Raw genomic sequence first — 11,894 nt, 5'->3', positions numbered from 1 at the left:
CTTGGAGGGTGAAAATAGATGCATCAGTTTCCCTTTTTGCCTTATAGTTGGCTTCACATCTAGGTTCTCCTGTACTAGCGCTATTCTGTGTCCTGCAGTCTTTGCAACACCATGTTGGTCTAGCTGAAGTGTCTGTTTCAAAGGGAATTTTAAAGTCTTTGGGGGGGAAACAGTCTTGGTGCTTCTGTAAGAGACTGATGGATTGGGGAAAATGCTGGTCTCACTGTATGTCTGTCTGTGTTTGAGGCTCCACCAAGAGAAGCTCTCACCTGGGTCCCAGCGACATTTACTTGGAGGACCTCACCAATCTGGACGAGGAGCAGGTGGCCCTTTATTTCCCCAAAAGGTATGGCCTTTGGCTGGCTGGTTTCAGAGCAGGGTCTGGCCACCTTCTTTGGCCCAAGAGGGGTTTTGATTCCTTGCAGCCAGAAAAGCTTGTTCTAGTAACTGACTTGGAGGGAGTGAACACTGAAACAATGTGTTGGAGGTAACTGATCCAGATAAACTTACTGCGGTCCTAGATACACTGAGCACAGTTCTGTGCTGTAATATAGATGGGACTGGAGAGTGTTTTTAATGGTCTTTCTAAGTATAATTGATCTCAAGGCAGTCTAGCTTCTACTTTATGCCAGAACTGCACTCATACTACAACATGCATACAGTGTATGCTGTTCACTAACCCAACCCCTCTTTTTCTGGGGTTTGCCTTAATTTTTAAGGATCTCTTATTTTAAGACTGGTCTGTACTTGCAGACTTACACCTTAGGCCCAAGTTTTTTCCTGAGAGGGCTGCTTGGGACTTCTCCCAGCAGGAGATCCTGCTCACTTGTGTTCAGCTGTGGAGACCACCCCTGGTCCCCTAGCCTGGCTGCCAGGGAGAGTCAGCAGAACAGCTCTGCATGGAGTTCCTTCCAACCGCAGCAGGCCATTGAACTCCTGTTGCCTGTTCATATGAATGAAACCTGGTCTCTCAGGTTTGGTTCAGAAATGCACTTCTGGAGGGGAGGAGTGAAACCTGGTCTCACTTGGGTGGCCAGGGTGTATCTGACTTGGTGACTCATGCAGCATTGTCACTGTTTGTTCTGTTGTTGACAGTGATATGGAACCGGGTTCAAAGCCCTCGACTGATCCCAGCAGCCCCGGCCATACCCAGCTGCTGGCTGGTCCTACAGCCGATGGAGGCACCGATAACTTATCTGACCCCGCTCATGACCTGATGCATCCCATCGCGCTGTCCCTTTGTGGGGGTCTCGGGGACAGCAGACAGATCTTGCACCGTAGGTCCAAGGGGAGGGATGAACCTGCTATTAATTTTCAGAGCACACCACTGGGGGTGTTGCCCTTCTCCATGAGCAGAGCTTATTGTGCTGGAACAGCAGCTGGCTCTGCTACAACCAACCCTGCTCCTATTCCCATTCTCCCCTCCTTAGCAGGAACAGTATGTAGCTGTCTAAGAGGAGGTACAGTACAGATAGGGAGCAGATCAGCTGCTGGGCCATGGAAGAGGGGGGGAGTCTGCAGGACCCCTTCAAGTGAATAAGGAGAGGTGGTGCACAACACAGATGTCTGACGGCTTCCAATGAGGAGGTCTAGGCCTCCTATCTTAACAGCAATTAAAAAGCTGCTTATGTCCCCCTCTGGTTCACATAACCTTAATATTCTAGTGAGGGACTGCTCAAGTGCTGGCTTGCTGGTATTTCATCTCTCCCCATTCTCTTGTTTCTGCTAGACAAGTTTGTGGAGCACATCATCTCTTACCAGGAGTTTGCTGAGAACCCAGAAGTCCTCGATGACCCAAACCTTGTGATACAGATCCACAAGAAGTGAGTAGTCTGCTCTTCTGGCTTGGCTTCTCCTAGCGCTGGTGACTTTTTTAATATATATTCCCCTTGTGCCAAAGAAACCTCTCTGCAAGCATCCACAACTGATGTCCATGGCTGCTATTTGTATTGTAGTACTGTCAAGGCTGGGATATGTGGTGCTTGCTGCCTGCTCTGTGGGACGTAGACCCAAAACCATGGCCTAGCAGTTGAGAGGTTCAAAATGGTGGGGAAACCCTCTGCAGCCAGCATGATCTGAAAATGGCTCTTTGCTGTCCTTGCACCCAATATATACTTGTTCCCTTTCCAGGATATGCTCTGTACTTTGCTTCTGCTTCTGTCCTCTCAACTTAGAAATGGCTCATGCTTCCCCTTCACAACTAAGTGCTCTGTTGGCATCTTGCAATTCATCCAGGATGCCCTGGTCACGAGCCACACAACACATGCTACAGCTGGCATGGCTTCATCTTCTTATCCCTGTTTCATTCCTTCCCTGAGGCAGCTGCCACATCTCCCTACTCTCTTCTGCTTGCCTTTACTGACTGGCCTGTTACCAAAGTCCAGTTCTGGTGCATGTGCTTAAAGGGTAGCCAGGTCTCTCCTTCAGCCTCCTCACAGAACCCAGAATGCCCATAGTGCTGCTACTTCACTTGCTGTGTTTTTTCCCTTCCCAGGCAGCCTCCCCATGTCTTGCCACCACCTTCCTGAGGCTTTAGCCCTTCACGTGCAATTGCCTTCCTCTACGTCTTGTGTCTTACAGGTACTATAACTGGGCAGTGGCTGCTCCCATGATCCTCTCCTTGCAGGCATTCCAGAAGAACGTTCCTAAGGTAAATGGCAGAAACACTACGTTCCTCTGACCCTGCAGAGTCCCTTCCCCTTAGGGGAATTGTATTCCTGTGCTAATAGTATTTATCACCCAAGGGTCCCAGGTGCTCTGCCAAGCCTCACAACCTCACTGTGTAGGGAGCAGCTGTAAATGCCCATATGCTATACAGATAGGGGTTGGGGAAAGACTGAGGCAAAGAGAGGCTAAATAAATGTGGGGCAAAGTCAGGGGTGGGAGCCAAGAGCCTTGACTCCCAGTCCCCTCCTTCCCTGACCGCAAAAGTGCATCAACCATCCCTCACTCAAACACACAAAGCGCAGATTTGCGCTTTGGTGTAGAAGTGTCCATGCCTACGTGCCGCTCTGAGTGCCCAAACATGGCAGTTGAGAAATGGTGCTTTCCCTTGCCCCCTCGACAAGAGGCCATTTGGTGATGTCCACCTGGGGACAGGGCTGAGCTAGACACCCCTGACCTCTGGAAGAATTCAGTCTGCTCTGGCCTTTTGTCAGTGGGCCTCAGCTTCCCATAGAGATGGGTTGTGGTGATGAGGATGGGTTGGGGAGGAAGCTGAACTGAGGTAGATGCTGTGAATTTTCCCCTCAGCCCATGTTCAGCGCTTGGGCTGTTGCCATCCTGAGGTAACTGAGCAACTATGCCCTGTGAATGTTCTCCAGTCTAGGGCTCTCTTGGGCTCAGACAGGACTTGCTGTGCAGCAGGAGTTGTCCCTCTCAAACTCTCCCATCTTCACAGAGCACCATTGACCGGCTGGTGAAGGAGAAAATGCCCAAGAAGAGCGGCAGGTGGTGGTTTTCCTGGCGGAGGAGAGACTTGACTGCTGAGGAGGTACATGTGCAGTGGCTGTGACTGAGCAGAGACTGAGTAACTTCTTCCTCCCTCTGCGTTCTCCTGTCCCAGCCAAACCAAACTACAACAAGGCCTTGTAGCTAAGCTGAGGTGGAGACTGGAGGCAGGAACATCTGAAAATAGGGGTCATGTGTCCTTGGCCACTGCGTGGCCTCCTCAGAACCCCAATGACGCTGGAAGTTAGTGGCTGCAGTGCATCTGGTGAAGATACATTCTACGCTGAGGGGAGCGATCTGTCCTGTCTGCATAATAAATCCACCTCCATGAGAGGCAGTAGCTATGTTGGCAGGCAAAGCTCTCCTGCAGAGACAGCGCAGTCTACCCCAGCACATAGGTTGGAGTCACTTACGTCGCTCAAAGGGGTGACTTATTCACACCCCTACGTGACACCAAAGTGAGTGGTGCTGTAGACCTGGCCCTAGTGCCTGAGCTGTTAGTGTGGCACAAACTGCTGTAAGAGCATGAACCCTGGAGCTGGGTGGCGTGCCTAGAATTACGCCCACAAATGTGCAGTTAACAAAACTAAAAGGAAATGTGCATGGGGGGGGGGCAGAAAAGGGGCTCTGCAATAGCAGGTGAAGACCCCAAGGTATTGGACTGAAATCAAGGTACACACTGGCTCCTTAGGGTAGGAAAGGTAGCCCTCATGGGGGCGTGGGTCTTCATTCTTCCCCTCCCCAACTTGTGTGCCAGAGCTGGGGTTGGGTAAGACTCCCCCCCCCCACCCCACTAGGTGCTGGTGGATTTTGTTGTGAGCCTCCTGGTGAAGAGCTATCTGTACCGCTCTGAAAGCCAGCCAAGCAGGTAGCCTTTACTCCTGGCCTTTGAGCTCCCAACAGGAATCTGGCTAAAGGAGCTAATGGTAGAAATGCCTGTGTCCACAGCATGAACCCAGCGCAGGAGAACTGGAGCAGGGCTCTACCCCACAGCGGTAAGCAGTCCTCTCATGCTAGTTATCGGTCTATGGTGGATACTGGACTGGCTCTCTAGTCGGCCCTGTAGTCTCAGCCTATCTTCTCCCTCCTTTTATTAAGTGAATTCCTCTTCCTGATGGCTACCCCTGTGTGTGGCAGTGGTGGGGTCCCCTTCATAGCTTTGAGAGGGAAGAGGGCTGAGGGGTGGGTAATGTTGGGGCATTCAGCTCACCATTATATCCTGACCCCATACACCTGAAGCTCTGGAGACTCCAGGCCCTATGACAACCCCAGTCAAAGGCCCTGCCTCCCTCCCACTTCACGATGCCGGCCCATCTACCTGAGCAAGGCTCATCATTCTCCTTTTAGAGCCCAGTCATACTTCTCTCCACAGCCTGGTCTCACTCTCTCCGGTACATGGGATTGGGTTTTTTCTGTGTGCTAGTAGCTGTGGCTTGAGCCAGGGCTCCTGTTGCTGCTGCAGTGAAACAGCCTAGTTTCTGTCTCTTTCCATGTGGGTGTAGGAGGAAGATGGATCCTTCATCTAGTGACGAATCCATATCCCCGGTGTCGAGACCTGATGCCACTGTGCAGAAATTTCTGCCCACCTACAAGAAATCCCTGAGGCTCTCTTCAGATCAGATTGTATGTGTGTGTTCCCCGCTATCAAGGCTGAAGGGGAGGAGATGGCCCTTCAAATAGGGCTGCCACTACCTAGGAGCATGCTAAAGGGATGATCTACAGCGGGGCCCAGATATTAATGCTCCTAAAGGGCTTTAAACATCTTGGTCTAGGCCTAAGATCACCTCAGATCTTGCTAGCTTGAGCAGGGTCAGGTATGGCCACTAGTTGGTTGGGAGACCTTCAAGGAAAATGTAAGTGGAATCCGTTGGTGGGCCCCCTTCCCTCTGGGTCAGCACAGAATCAATGCTCCCTTAGAGTGGTTGGGGGCTCTGGGCTGCAGAAGTATCTCTTGGCTGAGATGTGAAAAAGAGGGTCCTGATCACTGGTGGGTAGAAAGATCCCACAAGGGTGTCTAGACCAAAATCCAACCCTAGTAGTTAGTCTTCATGCCTGAAATTCCCCTGTGGCTTCAACTGGATACAGTTCTCTTCCTGCAAAACCTGCTGTGTATACCGCAGCTTAATGTGTGCTGTTAAACGGCTACTACAATCTGCCCCCTCAACAGCTGCTTTTCAGAGAGGTTTGACAGGGGGTGTAAAATCGCACAGAACTTCTCCTCCAACTGAATTGTGTTGGGTGGAATACATGTTCACACAGGTAGTATCGTGTAGGATCCTCTGTGGGGAGAGGTGCTGCGGGAATATCAATGCATTTTCTCCCCTCTCGCTATAGAAGAGACTGAACCTGCAGGATGGCCCCAATGAGGTGGTGTTCAGTGTGACCACTCAGTACCAGGGCACGTGTCGCTGTGAGGCCACCATCTACCTGTGGAATTGGGATGACAAGGTGGTGATCTCCGATATCGATGGGACCATCACCAAGTAAGGGGCCCTCCTCTGTGTTGTCTGCAGGGAGAGCACATGTCATTAAATGCCTTGTGTACATGGCCATGTACACCTGTCCCAGAGGTACCTTAAGCCTACCAATGCCTGGAGGTCTGTTGTCAAACCAGCTGGGAATCACTTAACTTTAAGGGTGTATTTTAACCCTTTCTTCTCCTTCTAGGTCTGATGCTTTGGGTCACATTTTGCCACAGCTGGGAAAAGACTGGACCCACCAGGGCATTGCCAAACTCTACCATAAAATCCACCTGTAGGTATTGAATAAGTTAAAGCTTTAGTCAGGTACTTGGTAGGGGCCTTGCCCAGATGGTCTGAGATGTGGGACTCCAGGATCAGGGTCCTCGTATGGGGAAGAGGCCCATCCTGCATTTAGCTTCTGTCTCTTTCTATGTGGTTCTGTTAAACCTTTTGTCTTCCCCCAGTGCTGCTGGGGGGCAACAAGGAAATGACCAAAGAGGGTGATGGCTCTATCAGTGTGTTTGAACATGGTCAGCTGAGCTGTCTGGGTCACTGATATGCCAAGCAGCGATGCTGATCCTTTCTGGGAAGGAGAAGCTGCTTTCTGTTTTTCCAAAACATGCCTTCCAGGGGACTCCATCTCCTGTTTTGGAATTCCTCAGTCAGACCATAAATAAGCCTCGCTCGCTTGGGTAGATATCCAAGGAGTTCTCTGGAAATTGTAGGAATTGGCAAGCCAATTCAGAGCAATAGCCCCTTGGCTCAATATCCTGTCTCTGACCGTGGCCAAACCCAGCTGGTCCTGGGGAAGAAACCTTGTAGGAGACAGTTAAGGGATCACCAGCTGATGAAAGGATGAAAGGACCAGGGATGAAAGCTTCCTCTTAATCTCTCATAGCTAGAAGACCATATAACTGTTCATGGAGGTCTGCAAAGCTACAGTGTGCTCTACATCCCGCTTAGGATGGACCTTGCCTCATGGAGCTGAGAGGCTAACTGGGCCAAATGCAGGCCTACGACCAGAGGCCTTGCTGAGGAAGATGGTGGGGGAAGGCTTCCTGGAAGAAGAGATTTTGAAGGAGGATTTGGTAGATGGTTGGGAGGCTCAGAAAACATGTTGTGACTTGAGCTGCCTCCTAAGGGGCATTGTGAAAGGACAGCTAGGTAAATATAGGGGACTGGCTAGCAGATTAGGGATGCGTGTGATGCTGTCTAGAAGGTCACAGTCATCAAATGACTTCGGTGATTTCCACATGTAAAGGGGAGCAATTGGCTATAAGGCCTCCCTCACCTGTGTTCACCTGAACTGGTAAGTAGCAGGTCTCTTGAGTTGGGACCTGCAAAGGCAACTGTGTTTAAAATGACCTGGAAAATGTTTGTTTGGCTTTAACTAAGCTAAACCTGGTTTAAGATTGTCTTGTGCATCCTGTCAAACACCACAGAGCTCCTGTCACGTTACATCCCAGTGGTGCCCCTTTGGGGGTGGTTTTTCAATTGGCCAGAGTATTCTGATGCTGGTATTTCCTTGTGATCTCTGAGCCACCACTGTGGGGTGCTGTGTACCTGTTGTTGGGTGTACTTGAAGCTGCAATGAGCCTGGCTGACTTGAGACTATTTCCTCTATTGGTGAGCAAGGCACAAAGAGGAAACCGTCTCCCACTCCATGTCTGGAAGGGGTGAGCCCCACTTCACTTGCACACAAGGAGCTGCTGGGATAGGTGAATAACTGAGCCATAGAGGCGGGGAGTTTGCACCCTGCCACTCTTGCCTTTATACCCAGTCTGCTGAATAAGCAAAATCAACAGACACGTGAATCTCCTGGTTGGCCTCCCCTGCCTGCAGCTCCCCTCTTGAATCAGCTGCACTCGTGTGCTAAGCTGGGGAGAAACTCCTGGAAGTTGACTAAAACTCCCCTGCACTAAGTTAATATTTACATAACTCCAAAGCAATAACTAGGTATCCGTGTGCAGCCAGCTGACTGGGCTCTTCAAGAGCATGTGCCAAGCTCTGGTTGATGTGCTGGGGGTGGCGGGAAGCTCACTGAATACTGTTAAGTCTGGTTAGAGCAGTAGGTAGCCACTGGGCACCCTGGTGTGCTCCCGTTTTCCCACTGCTGAGTGTTACATCTGGCTTTGCCTTCCCATGCTCTAGCTAGCAGAGGTGCCAAAGGATGATGGGAGGCTGTTCTCCGTGCCTGGGTGGTGCCAGGAAATCACCTGGAAGCCTTCTGGGTTGGCGTGCAGCACCTGTGTTTGGTGAGAGGCTGAGGGCTCTGGGGTGAGTCCATGTCGAGCCACCTCCTGCAGATCTGCCAGAGCACCTCCAGGACCTGAGCTGGCAGAGAGGAGAACCTGCTGCCTGTGTGGCTGCTCTTGGGATGAGCCCACTAATCTCTTCCTATGGAGCCTGGACCCAAGAGCCCTATGTTGAGTGGACAGAGCACCCGAGCCCATGGAGAGCAGCATTGCCAGATGTAATCAGTGGTCCCTTGTGCATGGGGTGGTGGTGGTTGTGGGGTGCAGGGAGCAGGAATTGGGGTTGTTCAGTCTCCAAATCTAGCATGTAGGTCCCACCTCCTTGTGGCAGTGGCAAGGGACATAATGAAGCTGTAGTTTGCTCAGAGACAAGCCTCTGCCTAGTCCTACCTTCTCTGTTCTAGGAATGGCTACAAGTTCCTCTACTGCTCATCCAGGGCCATTGGCATGGCACACATCACCAAAGGATACCTGAAATGGGTCAAAGACCAGGGCTGTGCCCTCCCCAAGGGGCCCATCCTGCTGGCCCCAAGCAGCCTCTTCTCAGCCTTTCACAGGTAGCTCTTCCCTGCCATGTTCTGTTGCCCCCTGGGACAGCTACGCTTGGGTTGGCACCCATGTGACTTTATTTTGGTGGCTCCTCCTTGGCCTTCATTCTGTGGAAAGGCTGGCTCCCCCAGGAGCTGAGGGGGCACCAGCAGCCCCTCAGTGATGGGAGCAGTGTGAGAGCTCACAGGTGCCAGGAACCATGCAAGCCTCTCTGCTGCATGACGAAGGTCTCAAAGTCTTTGAAACTCCCAGCGAAACATCTCCCTGGGGGTGTTCAGCCTGTCTCTCTGCTTTAATATCCTCTACACACACATGCTCTCCCTGCCACCCTGTGTAATGGGACTTGGATGCTGTAATCCACCCATCTCCGTTGCACCTGAGCCCAAACGTGCATTTCACTGCAAGTGTAGCCCTATCCCTGCACAAACAGGCTTTACCCTCATCAGAGGGGCCTGTTGCCTGGGGTTGGGTCTCTTAGCCACTCCTCTCAGAATGCTGGTAATGGCTTTAATACCAAGCAACTCATTAAAGTCTGCAGCATGGTCCTGGCTTTAGAAAGCATCTGGCTCCTCTAGTCTTGCCCCCCAGTGGTGTTCGGCACTGTGCTGCTAAGCAGAACTGTGCCTTGTTCTGGGACTTCCCCTTCCCCTGTAATAGGAAGGGTGCGGTGCCCACCTTGCCTCTCCAGCTGTACTTGCTTTGGTTGGCTGATGGCAGTTTCCCCCGGGGGCGGGGGGATGGTGAGTGGGGATTGGGATCCTTCATGTCTCTATCACCTGTGTAGTCACAGCCTTCCAGATAAGGTAGGGGGAGCGGTAGGATAGTAGGATAGGCCAACTGCTGCCCCTTGACTCTTTGCCTGGGGGATCCTGGAATAAGGGAGTGCAATGAAGTCCTGGCTGTCCTAGGTCCTGGACCAGCCTGGCTCTGTGACTCCTGACCTGACCTCCCACCCCTCATGTTGCAGGGAGGTGATAGAGAAGAAGCCAGAGATATTCAAAATCGCCTGCTTGACAGACATCCGGAACTTGTTCGGCTCCATGGGGCAGCCCTTCCATGCTGCCTTTGGGAACAGGATCCATGTGAGTTCTATCCTTCGTGCTGGGAGAACGGGGGGGCAATCCTGAGGGTGGGTGGGGGCAGTGTTTCCTTGGCTCTAACTGGTCTGGTTGGTCTTTCTTGGGCAGGATGTCGATGCTTACAAGCAAGTGGGGTTGTCAGCATCTCATATATTCACGGTGAACCCAAAGGGGGAACTGATCCGGGAGCTCACCAAGAGCCAGAAATCCACGTAAGCCTACTTGCCTACTGTACTGTCTCTCTACCATGGGCTGCCCCTACCACCACCTTCCCCTCCCTCCTTGGCAATCCAGGCTGCTCCTGACCCTCTCTTCCACCCCCTGCCCCCCAGCTCTGCCTAGCCTAGCCTGGACTGTGGGGAAGCTACTGCAGTCTGGCTCCTACATGGCACATATGAAGAAGCTCATACCAATAACATTCTGTGGCAGGTTGCAGGGGCCCTACCTGGTCCCTGATGAATGAGGAGTTAATGCCAGCTCTGTGTTCCTCTCCTCTTGCACAGGGGAAGGGTTAGAGGGGTAGCCGCTTGAGGCCAGGGAGGGGAGAAATGCCTCGGAGAAGGTTGGGCTCCACAGTTGGCATCCTAGGAGTGGGTTGAACCCCAGTCTCTTCTTTGCCTGTGTCTAAAAACATGGCTTCTTTCCTTCCTTCCTGTACATGGCTTTCCCTAGGGCAAAGGCCCTTCTGTCTTCAGCTGCCTCCTGTAGAGTTAGTCCACCAGATTTCCTATCGGCACTGGCGCTGTTGTGGTAGCAAGGTTGGTGGGGTGGGTGGGCGGGCCACACTGCCTGCCAGTGAGCAAGAACCTGTGCAGCATACATGGCATGAGAAGCTAGTGCACTCCATGTCTGAATGGGCCTAGTCGCAATGCACTGTTGGCCGTGGAGTAGAGTGTGTGCCTTGAACACCTTTTGGTGGCTCATGTGCCTGGATGAGGGCTGAGAAGGAGAAACGTGGTCTCATAATCCTGTATGTTTATCCTTTTCCTCGTAGGTACGAACGGCTGACTGAGTTGGTGGAGCTAATCTTCCCCCCGCTAGGCCAGGGTGTTAATGTTGCCTTGCTGTGGCCAGAGTACAGTCAGTTCTCCTACTGGAGGGCTCCGCTGCCGCTCATTGACATAGAAGATCTTGCCTGACTCACCGGAGAACGGAGACCTGGTGAGGATGGACAACCTGCCAGGCCTCGATGCAGCAGCCACTGCCGCCTCCTGCCTATTCTGCTGCTGCTGCTAGGGAGTTTCATTTAATAAACCCGGACACCTTCTGGACTGTGAACCCCTCTCCAAGGGGCAGTGGTGGGGTTAATCCAGTTTTTGACTTAAAGCTTGTTTGTTCAGTAGAAATTGGATGTGTGTTTTCCTATATACCAGATACATGTTTGAGGTTCTTATAGGTTTGAAATGGCTTGTTGGTTTTAGGGATGGTGGGTGGATCCCCTTGGGGTTGATCTACTGGTGGGTCTTCTCTGTGGCTGCTGCTATTTACAATTTTACTGATGGCCCCAGACTGTCTTAATGGCTACCTACCATGTAGCTTTTTTGAGGGGAGGGTCCCCCATCCTAATCTACTCAACAACCAGTGAGAGTTCAGAGCTTGGATCAGCTGAGATGCAGTTTAATTGCTCAATAATGTTGTGTTAGGAGGCTGAAGACTGTCAGGATTAAAGTAGTTGGTCACTAATAGCATTAATACATAGTGCCTTAAAGCCCAGCGTGTCTGTCTCATTCTATAGCTTCTGCTACTGGCTTGTTTTGTGTATCACTCCTGAGCACAGGTGCCACTGAATTGGTAGTAAAATTTTTAGCTCACCAGGAAGTTTGAGCTTACCTAGGGCTTCAGCCAGGAAGCTGAAAACTGGTAAAGAGGTCTCTTCCTGGTTCTCTGACAGGGCCCAGCTATGTCGCCTTTGTAAGACCTTCGAAAATCCCCCATCAACATCTTTAGGTGCTTCAGTATCTCTTGAAAACCTGGCCCTTGGCCTCTGTGGCAGTTTGTCCTCAGTGTACAGCTGTGGAATGATGCTGGCCGTCCCTCCCAAAGGGGTTGAGGTTCCATTTAAAGTGCTGCTGATTTTATTCAATGAAATGAGCTATGGG

At 51.6% G+C, this 11,894-nt stretch overlaps 1 protein-coding gene across 10 annotated transcripts in view; it reads left to right on the top strand.

Moving 5' to 3' along the window:
* Positions 1 to 11,503, top strand: part of LPIN3 (lipin 3) — a 55,942-nt gene extending 44,439 nt beyond the window's left edge. For 9 of the 10 annotated variants that reach the window (XM_073309718.1, XM_073309716.2, XM_073309715.1 and 6 more), the window contains 13 exons: positions 247 to 346; positions 1,096 to 1,277; positions 1,730 to 1,823; positions 2,581 to 2,650; positions 3,401 to 3,493; positions 4,399 to 4,445; positions 4,953 to 5,073; positions 5,785 to 5,933; positions 6,118 to 6,204; positions 8,572 to 8,724; positions 9,684 to 9,798; positions 9,904 to 10,007; positions 10,790 to 11,503. In XM_073309718.1, the coding sequence (XP_073165819.1) occupies positions 247 to 346; positions 1,096 to 1,277; positions 1,730 to 1,823; positions 2,581 to 2,650; positions 3,401 to 3,493; positions 4,399 to 4,445; positions 4,953 to 5,073; positions 5,785 to 5,933; positions 6,118 to 6,204; positions 8,572 to 8,724; positions 9,684 to 9,798; positions 9,904 to 10,007; positions 10,790 to 10,934 (1,460 nt within the window). In that variant the 3' untranslated portion in view covers positions 10,935 to 11,503. Of the gene's footprint in view, positions 1 to 246; positions 347 to 1,095; positions 1,278 to 1,729; positions 1,824 to 2,580; positions 2,651 to 3,400; positions 3,494 to 4,398; positions 4,446 to 4,952; positions 5,074 to 5,784; positions 5,934 to 6,117; positions 8,386 to 8,571; positions 8,725 to 9,683; positions 9,799 to 9,903; positions 10,008 to 10,789 lie in introns of those variants that run through there. The other variant, XR_012154699.2, reaches the window with a different exon arrangement.
* The last annotated feature ends 391 nt before the right edge of the window (positions 11,504 to 11,894 follow it).

Source organism: Lepidochelys kempii, chromosome 13 (genome assembly GCF_965140285.1).
Source record: "Lepidochelys kempii isolate rLepKem1 chromosome 13, rLepKem1.hap1, whole genome shotgun sequence".
Taxonomy (NCBI): Eukaryota; Metazoa; Chordata; order Testudines; family Cheloniidae; genus Lepidochelys; species Lepidochelys kempii.
Note: the sequence above shows the minus strand (reverse complement) of the source record. Positions and strands in the feature narration are given on the sequence as shown.